Source organism: Macaca thibetana, chromosome 14 (genome assembly GCF_024542745.1).
Source record: "Macaca thibetana thibetana isolate TM-01 chromosome 14, ASM2454274v1, whole genome shotgun sequence".
Lineage (NCBI taxonomy): Eukaryota > Metazoa > Chordata > Mammalia > Primates > Cercopithecidae > Macaca > Macaca thibetana.
Window position 1 is genome coordinate 95,318,939 of NC_065591.1, and position 18,242 is coordinate 95,337,180.

At 36.6% G+C, this 18,242-nt stretch overlaps 1 protein-coding gene across 5 annotated transcripts in view; it reads left to right on the forward strand.

Moving 5' to 3' along the window:
• The window catches only part of DYNC2H1 (dynein cytoplasmic 2 heavy chain 1), a 349,828-nt gene that overhangs the window by 271,590 nt on the left and 59,996 nt on the right, over positions 1-18,242 (forward strand). For all 5 annotated transcript variants that reach the window (XM_050758858.1, XM_050758861.1, XM_050758859.1 and 2 more), the window contains one exon: positions 7,835-8,044. In XM_050758858.1, the coding sequence (XP_050614815.1) occupies positions 7,835-8,044 (210 nt within the window). The remainder of the gene's footprint in view (positions 1-7,834; positions 8,045-18,242) is intronic.

Genomic DNA, 18,242 nt, shown 5'->3' on the forward strand with positions numbered 1-18,242 from the left:
ATTCACATTCAAGACGAGGTAAATAAAGATGAAGATTAAAAACTCAACACTTAGCTTTCTGCATAATCATGCCTTACTTCTGAACTCACAGTTACATTTGGGTGCATTTAAGAATATGCTTTAATGTGTTGTTCAACATTTTTAGTTGTTTTCAGCAGTAGCTAGCCCTACTTGAAATAGAAGCTGAGATAATCTTTTTATTTTGAGCAACTGTGAAATAAGTCATATGTGTATTAAATGATTATGCTTTGTTTGTAGACTTCCTTTTTTAGTTCAGTGGTGATGTTATGTGGTGTTGGAATTACTGTTTTCTCATTGAGTCTGTACAGTAGCTGTTGAAATGCTAACTCTTCCTTTTAGCCATAAAGTTATGAACCAACTGGCTTACTCTTTGAGAGCAGTTGGGCTCTTCTCATACTTTAAAACACCACACACACACACACACACACAAAATATTTTGGGCTATCTTATTGACTTTCTAAGAATCAGTCATGCACATAAAGCACACCAAAAGGAATTTAATGGAAAAATATACATCATTTGATTTTTAGGTGGGCATGGAAGAAAAGATAAACTTTTCAATGTAAGTCAATTTTGAAAAAACAAAAAAAAAAGGTCTTCCTATTGGTTTCCTTTAAGCAGGTACAAAAATCTCAAATGTATGATTTTCTATGTTATTATTCATAACCCACCCTTCTCTCACACTCTTATATTCCTGAAACTCTTTTTTTTTTTCTTTTTTTTTTTTTTTTGGAAACAGAGTTTAACTCTTGTCGCCCAGGCTGGAGTGCAATGGTGCAATCTCAGCTCACTGCAACCTCCATCTCCCAGGTTCAAGTGATTCTCCTGCCTCAGCCTCCTGAGTAGCTGGGATTACAGGTGTGCACCACCACACCCAGCTAATTTTTGTATTTTTAGTAGAGACAGGGTTTCACCATGTTGGCCAGGTTGCTCTAGAACTCCTGACCTCAGGTGATCCACCCATCTCAGCCTCCCAAAGTGCTGGGATTACAGGCGTGAGCCACAGCGCCCAGCCAAAACTTAAAATGTAACAAAATAACTTTGTACTGAAAGGCATATGCCTGACACATAGTCAGTGCTCCATGAAAATTAGCCATTCTTCCTCTTAAATATCATGGTCTATGTTAGGCCTCTTAATGTGAGATTTTATTGTTACTCTATTATTCTACTAGGTTGCCTCTTTACTTGATAGCTTCACAGAGCAGAATCATTCCTCAGGCCAAATTATGGAGCAGATATCATATTAAAAATACTTTCCTAGAAATAAAAATTTTTATTAATGTGCCATCTTTTCTATTAATAGACTACTTTTAAAAATAATTTGCTTTAAAATTATTTGCTAATTTCATATGCCTTGAGAGTTTCATAGTTTTTATTAAAATGGCAAAATCACAATTACTTTTGCACCAACCTTATTTCAAACAAAAGTTCCTTTGTATTAGTGCTCTGTAGGTTCCTCCTGATTTTTCTTTTAGAAATACGTAATAGCTTATAGCATTAGCTTCCATGCCTCAGATCTTTCAGAATACTCATGTATTAGTCCATTTGCATGCTACTGATAACGACACACCGGGACTGGGCAATTTACAAAAGAAAGAGGTTTAATGGACTTACGGTTCCACATGGCTGGGGAGGCCTCACAATCATGGCGGAAGGCAAGGAGGAGTAAGTCACTTCTCATGTGGATGTGGGCAGGCAAAGAGAGATAGCTTGTGCAGGGGAACTCCTTTTTATAAGACCATCAGATTTCGTGAGACTTATTCACTATCACGAGTACAGCATGGGAAAAACCTACCCCCATTATTCAATTACTTCCCACTGGGTCCCTCCCACAACACGTGGGAATTCAAGATGAGATTTGGGTGGGGACACAGCCAAACCATATCAACTCCCCTTCTCTTTCAGCCTTGGCTTTACTTCATCTACTAATTTCCTGCGTTTTTGCCTTTTATTTCAGCTCTTCAACACTTCTGATTTAAACAATTTGTTGGGTATTTATTATATACTTTCCCTGGTTGAATTCTGATTGCTCATTTAAATAACATATCTTTAGGCCGGGCGCGGTGCTCAAGCCTGTAATCCCAGCACTTTGGGAGGCCAAGACGGGCGGACCACGAAGTCAGGAGATCGAGACCATCCTGGGTAACACGGCAAAACCCCGTCTGTACTAAAAATACGAAAAAAAAAAAAAAATAGCCGGGCCAGGTGGCGGGCGCCTGTAGTCCCAGCTACTCGGGAGGCTGAGGCAGGAGAATGGCGTAAACCCAGGAGGCAGAGCTTGCAGTGAGCTGAGATCCGGCCACTGCACTCCAGCCTGGGCGACAGAGTGAGACTCCGTCTCTAAATAAATAAATAAATAAATAAATAAATAAATAACTTATCTTTAATTGCAACTAAAACATGACGGTTTGGGTTTTATTTGATCCACTTGATAATCTGGTATGAAAAGGAATGTGCATCTCCGAATCTGTAGGTTCCACATCTGCAAATTCAGCTAACCACAGATGGAAAATATTCTGAAATAAAAAACACAATACGGTATAACAACTACTTACATAATGCTTACTTACATTGTATTGGGTGTTATAAGTAACGCAGAGATTATTTAAAGTATACAGGATTATGTGTGCAGTTTATGTGCAAATACTACCCCATTTTATATAAAGGATTTGAGCATCCATGGATTTTGGTATTGAGGGAAGCTCAATACCAAGAGGAGGCTAGGGAAGGGAATAAAAAAGGAAAGAAAATAGCATTATGAGTTTGGTGAGTTTAAAGAGTTGAAAGATTATAGAATTTCTGGCCACCCATTTTACAGGATAGCCATCTGCCTTACTGTACCAAAAGCCAGTTATTAGTGGACAAACAGAGCTAATACAAAGGAGCTTTTGTTTGAAATAAGGTCAGTGGAAAAGTAATTGCGACGTGGATACTCTGTGCTATGAGAGGAGGGGGAAATCCAATCCCCTGAGGTATGACTATAGTTGTTACTAGGTATAAAAGGTTTAGAAATCTAAGCTCTGTCCACTAATAACTGGCTTTTGGTATAGTAAGGCAGCCAGCTATCCTATGAAATGGGTGGCCAGAAATTCTATAATCTTTCAACTCATTGAACTCACCAAACTCATAATGCTATTTTCTTTCCTTTTTTATTCCCTTCCCTACCCTCCTCTTTCCACAGTTTTGCCAGTAATCTACTTGTGGATTTAATTTAATGCAGATATGTACATAATGTATAGATATGCAGATATGGGCATAATTTAATGCAGATATGTAATATTTTGACCTGATTGTAGATGCTTGGGAAAGTTGTCTGTTGAACTTGCATTAATCAGGTAAGATATTTTATATTGCAAGTAATTGGAAAACTCAGCTCAAACTGACTTATGTGAAAAATGGAAATTTGTGGTGTACATGACTGAAAAGGTGTTAAAATGGTTTTTTTCATAGCTTATTTCAAGGAACTTGAATGTCATGAGGACACAGTGATTTCTATATACATATATATTTCTTACTATGTATTATATATCCTCATATATAATATATATTCTGAAAGATCTGATGAGCTGAAATATATACATATGTATGATCATGTATATTACATGTGATCATTGTATCACTGATATACATATATATCATGTATATTTATATATATGTACAAACACACAGTTTGTTCTGTGTGTTGGCACCATTTTTCATACAGCCTTTCTTTATTACCACAGAATTACGGCAGCTATTCTGTAACTTATGATCCCTCAGGTTCAAGTCTAGTAGAAAGAAACAGTTACCTATTTTTCAGAATACCCAGCAGAATTCTTACCACATTTCATTGTCTCTGTTTGGTCATGCTACCGTCCCTGAACCAGTCACTGTGGTCAGGAGAATGAAACACTCTCATTAGTTAAGCCTCAATTCAAGTTACAAATTAATTTGTGGAACTGAGTTGAATCAACTCTTCCGGAACTATGTGGACTAAGATTTGGGAAAGGCTTCTGCCCAGATGTTAGGAAATGATTATCTAAAGAGGAATGGAGGGTTACTGGAGGGCAAAGGTAGAATTTCCATTACATGGAAGTGAAGGTATTTCTCCCTTTTCTATAACCCTTACAGAGCCACTGCAACTTTGTTTTTACTTCTAATTGCCTCTTTTGCTTTTTAAAATGACTGTTCATCAAGTCTTTTGTTATCTTTATCTTCCTTATCATAGAAAACATACATTGAACCAAGACATGATCATATTATCTGGAAAAAAATACCTTTGTCCATTTGTTGATTACTGTTTTATAAGCTATGGATAAATACACACAGCAGAGGCTACATTTTATATCTTACGAATTTCATTGAGTCACATATCTGAGGACTCTGATGTTATCTAGACTCTCTATCAATCCCTATAACACCTTGCACAAGCGATAATCTAGTTGAGAGGTTGGCAAACTGCAGCTCAGGAATAGGCCAAATCCAGCCTGCTGCTAGTTTTTGTAAATACAGTTCTATTAAAACCCAGTTGTGCCTATTTGTTTGTATTGTCTGTGACTATTTTCATCCTACAACAGCAGAATTGAGTCCTTGCAACAGAGACCTTATGGCCCACAAAGCCTGACATGTTTACTGTCTGGACTTTTACAGAAAAACATGCTAAACTCTTGTCTAGCCATTGCTTGAGTGTACTCTGGTGACAAAAATTCTCTCTGAGAGAGAATCATTTCTAAAAGCTCAATTATCAACAAACAAAAATAATACTACTTTCACGTGTCATCCATTCACTTAGGTCTAAAATAGTATCCCACCTAGGAAATTATTTCAGTTAAAACACAAACAACCTGGTTTCACACCTAAATTGTACCAAATTAGACACATTTTTCTTGCCTAAAAGATTTTCCTTAAGAATTAAGTTTTAAAATATTGATAACCTGTATACACACACGCACCATGGAGTACCACTCAGCCATAAAAAAGAATGAAATTATGTCTTCTGTAACAGTGTGGATGGAGCTGGAGGCCATTATGCTCAGTGAAATAACTCAGAAACAAAGTCAAATATCACATGCTCTGACTTATAAATGGGAGCTGAACAATGGGTACACATGGACATACAAAGTGGAATAATAGATATGGGGCACTGTAAAAGGTGGGAGGTGGGTAAGGGTTGAAAAAATACCTGAATAGTGAACATTGTACTTCATAGGTAATGAGTACTCTAAAAGCGTGGACTTCACCACTATGCATTATATACATGTAAGAAACCTGCACTTGTATCCTCTAAATCAATAAAAATAGAGAAAGAGACAGAATGAGAGAAAGAAAGGCAGACAGAAAGGAATTAAGAAAAGAAAACCTTATTCCCTCCTAGCAGCTCCATGATCAGATAATGATTTTGTCTGTATACACAGAGCTTTTTAAGGACAAGATGAACTTTAAAATGTCAGAAGCAAGCCTTCAAAAACATACAATTCAATCAATTGTACTTACTCATTAACAAAATCCCTAGTAATCAATTGAGTAAACATATGGCTGTCACTTGCTAGTTTCATCAAAAAGCATACTGCATAGTTGTTGTAACATACTCATTTTGTGATTGTTAGCTGTATTTGAATTATAAATATTGAGTTTATTTTCCAGACTGCGTAACATACAATTTAACATGTTGCTACTGCATAAATATGCTCCATTCATCTTTTGAGAATGCTTAAAGCAGCTGTATTTATTTTTAGAATTATTTTCAGCTTGCATATTGTGGGGATTGCTAAATCAACCTTTTAAAAAGTTTAGGCTGGACATGGTGGCTCATGCCTGTAATCCTAGCATTTTGGGAGGTCAAGACAGGTTGATCACTTGAGTGCTGGAGTTTGAGACCAGCCTGGGCAACATGACAAAACCCTGTCTCTACAAAAAAATACAAAAATTAGCTGGGTGTGGTGACGGGTGCCTGTATTCCTAGCTACTCGGGAGGCTGAGGTGGGAGGATCACCTGAGTCCAGGAGGTCGAGGCTGCAGTGAGCCACTCCAGCCTTGGTGACAGAGTAAGACCCTCTCAAAAAAAAGTAAATAAATAAAAAATAAAATGTTTAATACATTTAGCTACCTATTTTCTCAGATTGTAGATAAATGGAATCTTGCTTCAGTGATCTAAGTTTGAGTGTTTTTGTTCTATTAAGTGACAGTGCAAACAGTGCTATCAACCTAATAAAATGGATTAAAATCCACAAAATATACTTTGAAACAAACTAAATTAGTACTTGTTAATCTTGCTTAGTATATGATTGATAAATATTTAAATACCACATATTATTTACTTCTAGGAACCCTGTTTTAATATAAAGGATTACAGAAGGTCTATAACTCAAATTTTATTTGAATTTTATTACTTAGTTGATTTAGGATGGAGATGTGCTAAATATTACTTATTGCATGCTCTGACAAGTAGTTAATTCTAATTAATTTTTTTATAATATTAGACTGTTTTCCCCCTCTGGATTCAGTATGTGTGTATCTCAAAAATGATTTCAGAGTATTAATAATGTAAATATAGCAGTGATAGGAATAAAAATGTCAATATTTAAGCTCATAGGCTGAATCTGCTTTTAGGAATGATTTTATGCTAATAAGATTTACTTAATGTTTATTTATTTAATGGCAATAACTATGGTAGGTTAAATTACTTATTATGCTACGTAGATGAAAAAGCAACAGTGCCACCATAGACTCATCAATGTGGCAACTAGCAGAATGAGGAGAAGGGATCCTTAATGAAGATTGTAAGCAGAATACATAGAGAAAATTAAGATAATGAGTAGTAGGTAAGAGAATAGCACTTTCCACAATTATTTCTTGGCAGCTCTTTGACACTTTTAGGATATTTTTGAAAGTGATCTTTTTCTTTTAATTATTGAAAGTGATTTTTTTCTCTTAATCACATAAGCTATTTTGAAACAAATGGGATTCCTTCAGTTTTTCTTAAGAAACCCCAGAACTGTCATATATCACAGTCTCTGTTAAAGTATATATATATGGAAATAAATACAAAGATACAATGTTCACTGATCTTGAGCACAAGATTTTGTTTTTGGTTTTACTCTGGTTTGGTGTTATAATTTTCAAATTGAAATAAATGCCCATTCACATTTTATTTTAAAACCGTGATCTCTTCTGCTCTCTTTGTAGTGGTTGAGTAGTATTGCAGCTGTTCTGATCTCTTTGCATTGACTTACAGGATGCCATTTTTTCTATTTTCTTTTCTTACCATACTATTACTTAATGTGGTTTCCCTTTCACTATTCCTAATTCTTATTTCCCACATTTCTTTTTCTTTTTTGAGATAGAGTCTCACTCTGTCGTCCAGGCTGGAGTGCAGTGGCATGATCTTGGCTCACTGCAATCTCCCTCTCCTGGGTTCCAGCAATTCTCCTGCCTCAGCCTCTTGAGTAGCTGTGGTTACAGGTGCACACCACCATATTCGGCTAATTTTTTTTTTTTTTTTTTTTTTTAGTAGAGGCGGGGTTTCACCATGTTGACCAGACTGGTCTCAAATTCCTTACCTTAAATGCTGCACCTGCGTCGGCCCCCTCAAAGTGCTGGGATTGCAGACGGGAGCCACCGTGCCTGGTCCACACACCACTTTAAATGTTGATGAACTCCAGAATTCTCTTCCTGTGTATTTGCTGTTAATACATTTAACCATTTATAAAATAAAAGCATTTCAAAACAATTTTTAAAACAGAATAGAACAAAAGGTTTAAATAAGTTTCAAAGCGTTTTATATATCAGTGATCTATGTTACTATGCAGTAAATATTATAACATTTTTCTTTTAGAATTCAAACCTGATACATCAGAAAGTGCCTCCTCCTAATGATCGACAAGGATCTCCAATATTGTCATTCATCATTCTTGAACAATTTAATGCTATTCGTTTAGTACAAAGTGTTCACCAGTCTCTTGCTGCTCTCAGCAAAGTCATCAGAGGAACTACTTTATTGAGTTCAGAAGTACAAAAATTGGCAAGTGCTTTATTAAACCAAAAGGTAAGCGAGTACTAACTGTATGTATTTTTATTTCATTTTTATAAGTGACTCCTCCATCACACATATATTTGTTAGGAATATATAGTTAATAGTAGCAGAAGACCCAAGTCACACTGGCTTAAGCCATATAAAAATTAATTGGCTGATGTAACTGAAGAATCCAGTGGTATCTAGCATTATGCCAGCTTATGTAAGAACTTAAATTGTCATTAGGGCATCAGCTTACGTAGTTGACTAGTAGCTATCTAGTGTTGTATATATAATGAAATCTATGTTGATTTCACTTTGGGGCAGGTCCCCTATACATGAGCTTGAGTTTTATATTCTGAGCTCCAAGTCCAACAGAAAGAACACCTGTTTTCTAGTAATGGACACAAAAATCTTAGGATTTGCTTTGATTAAAACCAGTTGGCTCATGTGTCATGCCTATTCCCATACTAGTTCAGTGGGCAGTGTATGCAAAGCTCTCACTGACCACAGCTTCCACCAAATGCCTCTTCTTAGAGCTGGGGATGGATTTATCTTTGCCTGTAACCCATATACTGAGAGTAGGAAAACGATGGTTACCAGTGAAAAGTCTAGATACTTTTAGAAGAAAGGGAAATCAACACTTCTTGTGCTGAAAAATTGGACCTTTTTAAATGAAAGTAAAATCCATGTATTTTATAGCTATTTGATAGAAACAAAAATATGGGATGTTCTGCATATATTTATTTTAGCTGTTTGGAGAATAGAAACTTTGCAGAAGTTGGTATCTGGAAAATACTTCACTGGAGTACTATAGGAATTCAGTTTTCTTCCCCCCGCCCCCTTGCTGTTTATACTCAATATAGGCAATCCTCTGATAGTCAACCTAAAAGTCCTCTCTGTTTATATTCTGTTTGAATATAAAATAATAGCCTTCCTGGAACTTCCTACATTCATATATATAGTAACATTAAAATATCCAGTGCTTTTCTACATATAAAGAAAGGTCTACTCTGGCATCCTTACCTTCTTTTTTACCTTGAAAAATAATCTGTTTTGCATTGCTTTTTCTTTGCGCATAGATCACCATTTCTGTTAATCAACTGTGATTATGAAAATACTATAGTTTTGATTTGTACCACAGATTATAACTAATTTGTTCTTAATTTGGGGTAGATATATTGTCAGTCATGGAAGATTCTTGGCACAGTGAAGGAACCAGTTGGAAAGGATTCTAAACTTTCCAAGAACTTTACTTAATTAACTCATTTAATCACCACAATAACATTCTGAGTGACATACTATTATCTCTATTTTACTGTGATGAATTTGAGGCAGTGGGGTGTTACATAACCAGAGTCACATAGCAAAGAGTTCCAGAATCACGATTTGAATCTGGGTATGTCCTGTTGTTATAATAAATGTAAATGCTTCAAATTTATATATCAAAATATAAATGCCCTTGAGAGTAAATTTCTTTATCCAACTATATGCTGTAGAGAACAAAATGTATCAGTAAGACAAATTACTGTTGAATTAGAAGAGAAAATAATAACATAGGAAGATGACATGTAGAAGAGAACAGTAAGTCTAGTAGGACTGGTACACAATGAAGTATAATTAGGATTGGATTAGATTTTGAGGTCTTTAAAGCCAAAGAAAGGAACTTGGATTAAATGCTGTAGGCAATAATTATATTTATATGTAGAAATAATATAGCAAAATGGCTAAGAATGTGGCCTCTGGAATATGTCTGCCGGTTTGAGTTCTATTCTACCACATAGCAACTGTGTAACCTTGGGTAGGTTAATTAAGCATCTCTAAACTTCGCTTTTCTCATTGTAAAATGAGGGTAATAATGGTACCTCATTATTATGAGGTACCTCATGGGATTATTACAAGAATTAAAACATCAGTAAAGTGCTTGGCACATAGCAAGCACCCTACAAATGTTGTTCTTGTTATTTTAGGATAATTTTACTATGAAAAGGTCTTCAAGTATTTATCTGGTATCATTGTGCAAAATAAGTTTATAGAAATAGGAATACCATGTAGGTTACTGTAATTCTCATCTCAGGAAGAGGTAGTTAAGTTAGGGCCTGGAATAAGATATTTCAAGATGGTTCTATGTGATATTAATAAAAAATGTAAGAGGTAATTGGTAACCCATCAGAGATAGTGAAGAGGTAAGAGGTGCCCCATCAGAGATAGTGAAGGAGGTTTCAAAATATTCTGAGATTTATAGGAGGGTGAAGTAAATACCTGAAGTAATTGTGATGGATACTGCTTGAATTATCTGTTTTTAACTACCTTCTATTAGGCTGTGGTGAGCTCAAGTAATTGAAACTCCTGATGCAAGTAATACGAATGTATTCAGGAGGGGTACTTCTAAGGGGTTGAGGGGAAAAATGCCTGTTGAGGGTCAGTGTCCCCCTAATTCTAGTATAGGAGCTAGACTAGAGTGGTAAAATGTCCAGAAGAAACCAGCACAGAATACTTCTGAGATAATAAATGGGATTATTCCATATCGGAGGCCTTTTTGGACAATGGTTGTATGGTGGCCTTGAAATGTACTTTCTTGGATAATATCACATCATCAGTGGTATATAGTTAGTGTATTGGATAATAGGCTTAGGGTTAAAAGAGTTGTAGAGTTGAAGTGAAATCACATGGCCAGGCCAGATGTTATTAGAAGAGCTGAGAGAGCCCCTGTTAATGGTCAGGGGCTGGGGTTGACTATATGGTGCGCATGTGTTTGGTGGGTCATTATGTATTGTCATGTAGATAGAGGCTTAAGGGCTAGGGCGAATTCGAGAATGGTTAGTAGGACTAAAATAATGAAAGCAATTGAAGCTGTGGGAAGACTAATAGTTGATAGTACTAGTGTGGCTCCTCCGATTAAGTATATTAGTAGGTGGCCGGCTGTAATGTTGGCTGTTAATCGTTCAACTAGTGCTATCAGTTGGATGAATAGGCTAATAATCTCAATGATTACCAATACAGGAATAAGTGGTATGGGTCTGCCTTGTGGTAAAGAGTGGGCTAAGGAGATTTTCTCTTTTAAACCAGAAGCCTGTAATGACTGTGCCTGCTCATAAGGGGACTGCTATACCTAAATTTATTGATAATTGGGTAATTGGTGTAAATGAATGGGGTAGAAGCCCAAGGAGATTGGTCGAGGCAATGAAGAAAACTAGGGATATCAGTATTAGGGATCAGGTTTGTCCTTTAATGTTATGAGCAATTATTATTTGTTTTAGTACAAGTTGAACTATTCATTGTTGACTGGAGATCAGTCGATTACTAATTAGATGATTGGAGGTTAGATAGTACGGTGGGAAATAAAATGGTTAATACTACTGCGGGTAGACCTAGAAATGTCAGGGTAATAAAAGAGGTGAATAAATTTTCATTCATTTTAATTCTCAAGAGGTTAAATGTTCTTGCGTTTTGATTATTTTTTGTGTAGGGGGTGTGTAATAAATGAGAATAAAGTTATGATTAGTGACAAGATAACAATAGATCATGTGGAAATAATCTAGTCGAGGCATTCACTGCAGAGAGGTGCAGACCTCTCAATCTTTAACTTAAAAGGTTAAAGCTAAGTAGCTTTACAGTGATATTATAGTGTGGTTGTGGATCAGGTTTCAAAATTTTTTAAGGGAATTGATTCTAGCATTATAGGTATAAAACTGTGGTTAGACCCACAAATTTTTGAGCACTGTCCATAGTAGAGGCCTGGTCGTGTAGCAGTCAAGGTAGTTTAAGCGTTCAGGAATTGCATCTCTTTTGATGCCTAATGAGGGAATAGTTCATGAGTGTAAGATGTCTTTTGATAAGACTAATATACAGATGGGTATCTCTATTGGGAGAACTGTTAGGTTATCAACTTCAAGGAGTCAAAGCTCTCCTGGCTTTAAGTCTGCTGTTGGGGTTACATAAGAATCAAAGCCTAACTCTTCATATTCTGTACACTCATAGCTTCAGTATCAGTGGTGACCAATTGTTTTGATGGTAATAGAAGGGTTGTGAACCTCATCTGTTTTATATAGAATATGTAGGGATGGAAGGGCAATTAAAATTAAGATAATGGCAGGTAAGATAGTTCAGACAGTCTCGATTTCTTGGGCATCTATGGTGTTAGTATGAATTGATTTTGTTGTGAGTATTAGGGAAATAATATATAGGACCAGAGAACTAATTAGGAAAATAATTATAAGAGTGTGGTCATGGAAAGTGAGTAATGCTTCCATAATATTAGCTCCATAATAGTAGCGCCTCAAAGGCCTAACTAAACTGTCATAATGGATGAGCCATTATGACATACAGGGTTTGACCTATAAATTTGACAAAGTTATGTAATGATTTTACTAATATCTTATCAAGAAAGCCATAGAGGTTATGGGATTGGCTAGAAACCAGTTTCTGGAGGTTTGATTCCTTCCTTTTTTGCTTAGGTTTTCACATAGGTTGGTTCTTCGAATGTGTGGTAAGGTGGTGGACAGCCGTAAAGTCACTCTAAATTAGTAGATGATTGTTCAGTTGTTAGAACTTTTCATTTTGAAGCAAAGGCTTCTCAGCTCATAAAAATTATTAGTATAACCGCTGTTAGTGAGATAAATGAGCCTACTGATGAGATAATATTTCATGTGGTATACGCATCGGGATAATCGGAGTAACGTTGGAGCATACCGGATAGGCTGAGGAAGTGCTGTGGGGAAAAAGTTAAATTAACACCTATAAATATAATGGTGAAGTGGATTTTAGCCTAAGTCTGATTAATTGTATAACCTGAAAATAAGGGGAATCAGTGGACAAAGCACTGTATCATGGTGAATACTGCTCCTATTGATAGGACGTAGTGGAAACGGGCTACAACATAATGTGTGTCATGTAAGATAATGTATAGTGATGAATTAGCTAGTACAATGCCGGTTAGACCTCCTACTGTGAATAGGAAAATGAATCCTAGGGCTCAGAATATTGCGGGAGATCATTTGATGTTACTGCCGTGCACTGTAGCTAATCAGCTAAAGACCTTGACGCCAGTAGGGATAGCAATAATTATAGTAGTGGCAGTGAAGTATGTCTGTGTGTCTACGTCTATTCCTACTGTAAATATATGGTGAGCTCATACGATAATCCCTAGGAAGCCAATTGATGTTACAGCTCATACTATGTCCCCATATACCCAAATGGTACCCTTTTTTCCAGAATAATGTTACGATATGGGCGATTATTCCAAAGCCTGGTAGAATAAGGATATAGACTTCAGGGTGACCAAAGAATCAGAATAAATGTTGATACAAGATAGGGTTGCCTCCCCCAATAGGATCAAAAAAAGTAGTATAAGGTTACAGTCAGTTAATAATATGGTAATGCCGGCAGCTAGAACTGGGAGAGAAAGGAGGAGAAGGACTGCTGTAATGATGACTGATCAGACGAAAAGGGATATTTGATATTGGGATAAGGCTGGGGGTTTTATATTAAATTGTGGTAATAAAGTTAGTGGCTCCTAAAATAGAATAAACACCAGCCAAGTGGAGTGAGAAGATGGTTAGACCTACAGAGGTTCCTGCATGAGTTAGGTTCGCTGCTAAAGGGGGATAAACACGTTCTAGCGCCAGCTTCTACCATTGAGGATGCAAGCAGGAAAGGGGAGGAGAAGTCAGAAGTTCATATTATTTATCCAGGGAAATGCTATGTTGGGTGTCCCAATTATCAGAGGGAATAGTCAGTTACCAAAACCCCCAATTATGATTGCTATGACCATAAAGAAGATTAATACAAATGCGTGGGTTGTAACAATAACGTTATAAATCTGATAATCTCCTAGCAGAGTTTCTGGTTGGCCTAATTCTGCTCGAATTAGGAGGCTTAAGGCAGTGCCCACTATTCCCACTCATGCACCAAATAACAGATACAGTGTTCTGATGTCTTTGTGGTTAGTTGAAAACAATCAATGATTGATAAACATAAGTGAAAAAAAGGTAAAATGGCTGAGTAAGCATTAGACTGTAAATCTAAACACAGAGGTCAAGGCCTCTTTTTACCAGCCCTGAGGTGATTTCTCATGTTGAGTTGCAAATTCAAAGGAGCAGCTTCAATCCTGCCGGGGCTTCTCCTGCCTTTCCCCCACAATGGCAGAAGTAGATTGAAGTCAGTTGATTAGGGTGTTTAGCTGTTAACAAAATTGGTGGCTTGAATTCCACCAATCTAGCAAGAGCTTAGCTTAATTAAAGTGATTGATTTGCATTCAACTGATGCAGAATAGTCTTGCAGTCCTTAGATCTGTTACAGAAATTAAGTGTAATTTACTTACTAAGGGCTTTGAAGGTTCTTGGTCTTATTTAACCTACATTTCTAAGTTATGATTAGTATTATTGGAGAGATGGGTAAAAGGAAGGTAGAAGACATAAGTGAGAGGAGGAGTAGTATGAGTTTTGTGCTTTCGAATTGTCATTTTATTTTCATATTATATGTGGGGAATATTATTACTGAGATAGAATAAATTAGGCATATATAAAAGTATAGGTAGAGTAGGGTTATGGAGGAGCTATAATGGTTGGGGTAATAAGACAATTGTTTTTTGTAAATTCTCGAATGATGGCTCATTTGGGCAGAAGTTCTGTTAGTGGAGGTAAACCTCCTAGGGATAATAGAATTAGTGGGATTATAGGTGTTAACCATGTTAGCTTCAGGCATGAGATAGTGACAGGGTTGTAGTGCTTATGCTCAGGTTGAGTGAGTGCTAGGAATGCCGTGATTGTTAAAATAAATAATCAGGTTAAGAATAGTAATGCTTGGGTTATAAATTAGTACTGCTATTATTCAACCTATATGACTAATTGAGGAGTAGGCTAGGATTTTGCACAATTGTGTTTGATTAAGTCCCCCTCAACTGCCCACCATAATGGATAAAATTGTGATAGAATATTTGTGTTTATTGATGGGAAAATTTGAAATATAATTAAGATAGGGGCTAGTTTTTGTCATATGAGGAGAAGTATGCCAGACATTAGAGAGGTTCCTTGAGTCACTTTTGGGACTAAGAAATGAAGAGGGCTCTTTCTAGTTTTATTACTAGGGCTGTTATTAAGGATGAAAATTGATTAATAGTATTTATTGTCCATGTCCAGAGTACAGGTTATTGGAAAGGATACCTGTCATACGAATTATAGATGGCAGTTGCTTGTGTAAGGAAATATTTGGTGGCTGCTTCTCCAGGGTGGGGATTTATTTTTTTCAATTAAGATTGGAGTAAGAGCTAATATGTTTATTTCTAGGCCTGTCCAGATGAGAAATTAGTGTGAGCCTAGTATTGTGATAAGAGTTCCTGTGAAAATACTTAAAGAAATAATAAGTTGGGCTAGTGGATTAACTAGTACGAGAAGGATATAACCAACAGTTTCGGGGTGTGGGCCCGCTAGCTTATTTAGCTGACCTTACTTTAGGACGTGGCATAATAAGTAGCACGGAGAATTTTGGATTCTCAGGGGTAGGTTCAATTCTTATATTTCTAGAAATAAGAGGATTTAAACCTCTATTGTTTATCAAAGTAATTCTTTTATCAGACATCTATGTTTGGGATAGAATGCTGGAAATTAGAATAGGCATTGAGATATATGCAGAATGCTAGTGTAAGTGGTAGAAAATTTTTTCATGGAAGATATATGAGTTGGTCGTAGCAGAAACGGGGGTATGCTGTTCGAATTCATAAAAACAGAGTAGTTAAAAGGAGTGTCTTTAGATAATGAAATTTGTGGTATAGAGTTCTGGTGAATGTATGCTGTGTAGTGCTCTTAGAAATTATGATAATATTCATATATTATGCTATGAAGAAGAGGGCAAATGAACCTGCAGCATATTCGATGTTGAAGCCTGAGGCTCTGATTCTTCTTCTGTTAGCTCAAAAGGAGCCCAGTTAGTTTCTGCTAGTGTGGAGATAAATCAGATTATGGCTAGGGGCCATTGTGGTAGGAATAGTCAGAGGAATTCTTGTGGTGTGATGAGTGCGTGTAAGTAAAATGAGCCACTTATCACAACTGATAATGGGATAATGGCTAGGGTGACTTCATATGAAATTTGTCTGGGCTACAGCTTGTGATGTGCTGATTAGTGCATAATTTGAATTAGATGCTCATACTGATCATAGAATACATGGCTAGGCTTGATGTTGCTAGCATAAATAGGAGGCCTTTATTAAAATTAATTAGAGGATCTGCTATAGGGAGGTAAGTTCACAAGAGGAGAGCGATAGAAAGGGCCAGGGTTGGACAATAATATAAAGGGTGACAGTAGATGCTGAGGGTCATAAGGGTTCTGTGGTGAAAAGTTTTATTGCGTCAGCGAATGGTTGAAGCAGTCCATAGGGGCCTACAATGTTAGGTCCTTTGCATAGTTGTATATAGCCTAAGATTTTTCATTCAATGAATGTAAGGAATGCTATAGCAATTGTAGTGGGAATAATAAGTAGGAGGTAGTTAATTATAGGCATATTGTTAAGAAGAGGAGTTGAACCTCTGATTTATAAAGTTTTAAGTTTTATGCAATTGCCGGGCTCTGCCATCTTAAACCCTGTTCTCAGGTCAGATGTGTGATGATTTGTTAGATTGAGATAGTATCTTCTGTGAGGTGAGGGTGCTTTATGAAGTGGGCCCTATTTCTCTTGTCCTTTCGTACTAGGAGAAATATTAAATAGCTAGAAACCGACCTGTATTATTCCAGTCTGAACTCAGATCATGTAGACTTTATTGTTGAACAAACGAACTCTTAATAGCAGCTACACCATTAGGATAGCCTGATCCAGCATCAAGGTTGTAATCCCTATTGTCAATGTGGACTCTAGAATAGAATTGCGCTGTTATCCCTAGGGCAACTTATTCCATTGATTGAATTATTGGGTCAATATATGTTGACTTGCTTAGACTAGTGCAGTCTTAGTTTAGGTTGTTCAGAGGTTGAATTATGCTCCGAGACCCCAGCCAAAAATTTTAATGCAGTGGTATGGGTTAGGGCGAGTTTCTATTTGCATTAATGAAATAAAGCTCCATAGGGTCTTTTCATTTTATTTGTTTATATCCCACCGAATAATTTCACTGATTTAAAGTAAGAGACAGCTGAAGCTTTGTGTGGCCATTTATACAAGTTCCTATTTAGGAAACAAGTGATTATGCTACCTTTGCACAGTCAGGACACCATGGCCGTTGAACATATATCACTGGGCAGGTAGTGCCTCTAATACTGGTAATGCTAGAGGTGATGTTTTTGGTAAACAGGCAGAGTAAGATTGGCTGAGTTCCTTTTACTTTTTGTAAACTTTCCTTCGAGAATACCTGTGTTGGATTAGCAGTATAAATAATAGGGTCCTTATTATATCACTTATTAATATTAGGCTGTTAACTGTCAGTGAGTTCTTTCGGTCTGATGTAAGCTTATGCAATAGAGAATATCTTCATGTTACTTATATTAACATTATTGCTTCTGTTAAGTAATAGATTAAGTCCAATGTAATATTGGGATTCAGTAGAGTGGTTAGGATTTAAAATAGTTAGATGTTGAGCTTGAATGCTTTCTTAATTGGTGGCTGCTTTGGGGCCAACTATGGTGGTAATAATTTTTACTCTCTGGAGGAAGGTTATTTCCTAGGGTATAAAGATCTGTCCCTCTTTAGACTAGCAGTTAAACTTACAGGAGGACTAAGTAGTTCTGTGGGTAAGTAGACGGCTATGCTTGATGTGGCTAGTATAAATAGGAGACCTTTATTAAAATTAGAGGATCTGCTATGGGAGTTGTCTAAGATTCTATCTTGGACAACCAGCTATCACCAGGCTCAGTAGGTTTGTCACTGCTACTCATGAATCTTCCCACTATTTTGCCACATAGGTGAGTATGCTCTTCCGCTGTTCTTGGGTAGCTCATCTGGTTTTGGGGGCTTGGCTATGGGTCTCTCTGTAAAGTTATTTCTAGTTATTACATTATGCAGAAGGTATAAGGGTTTGTCTTTGCTTTTTATGCCGGATTCAGTTCTTTCATCTTTCCCTTATGGTACTATGTCTATTGTGCCAGGATGAAATTTGCGTCACCTATACTTTTACATAAGATAAATGGTTTAAGATTATTTGATGATATCTTTAGTGAGGTTTGGGGTGAGATTTGGCTCAAAGTGATCAGGTCGTAATGAAATCTTCTGGGTATAAGCCAGATACTTTGGATTAAGCTGTACTTTGGT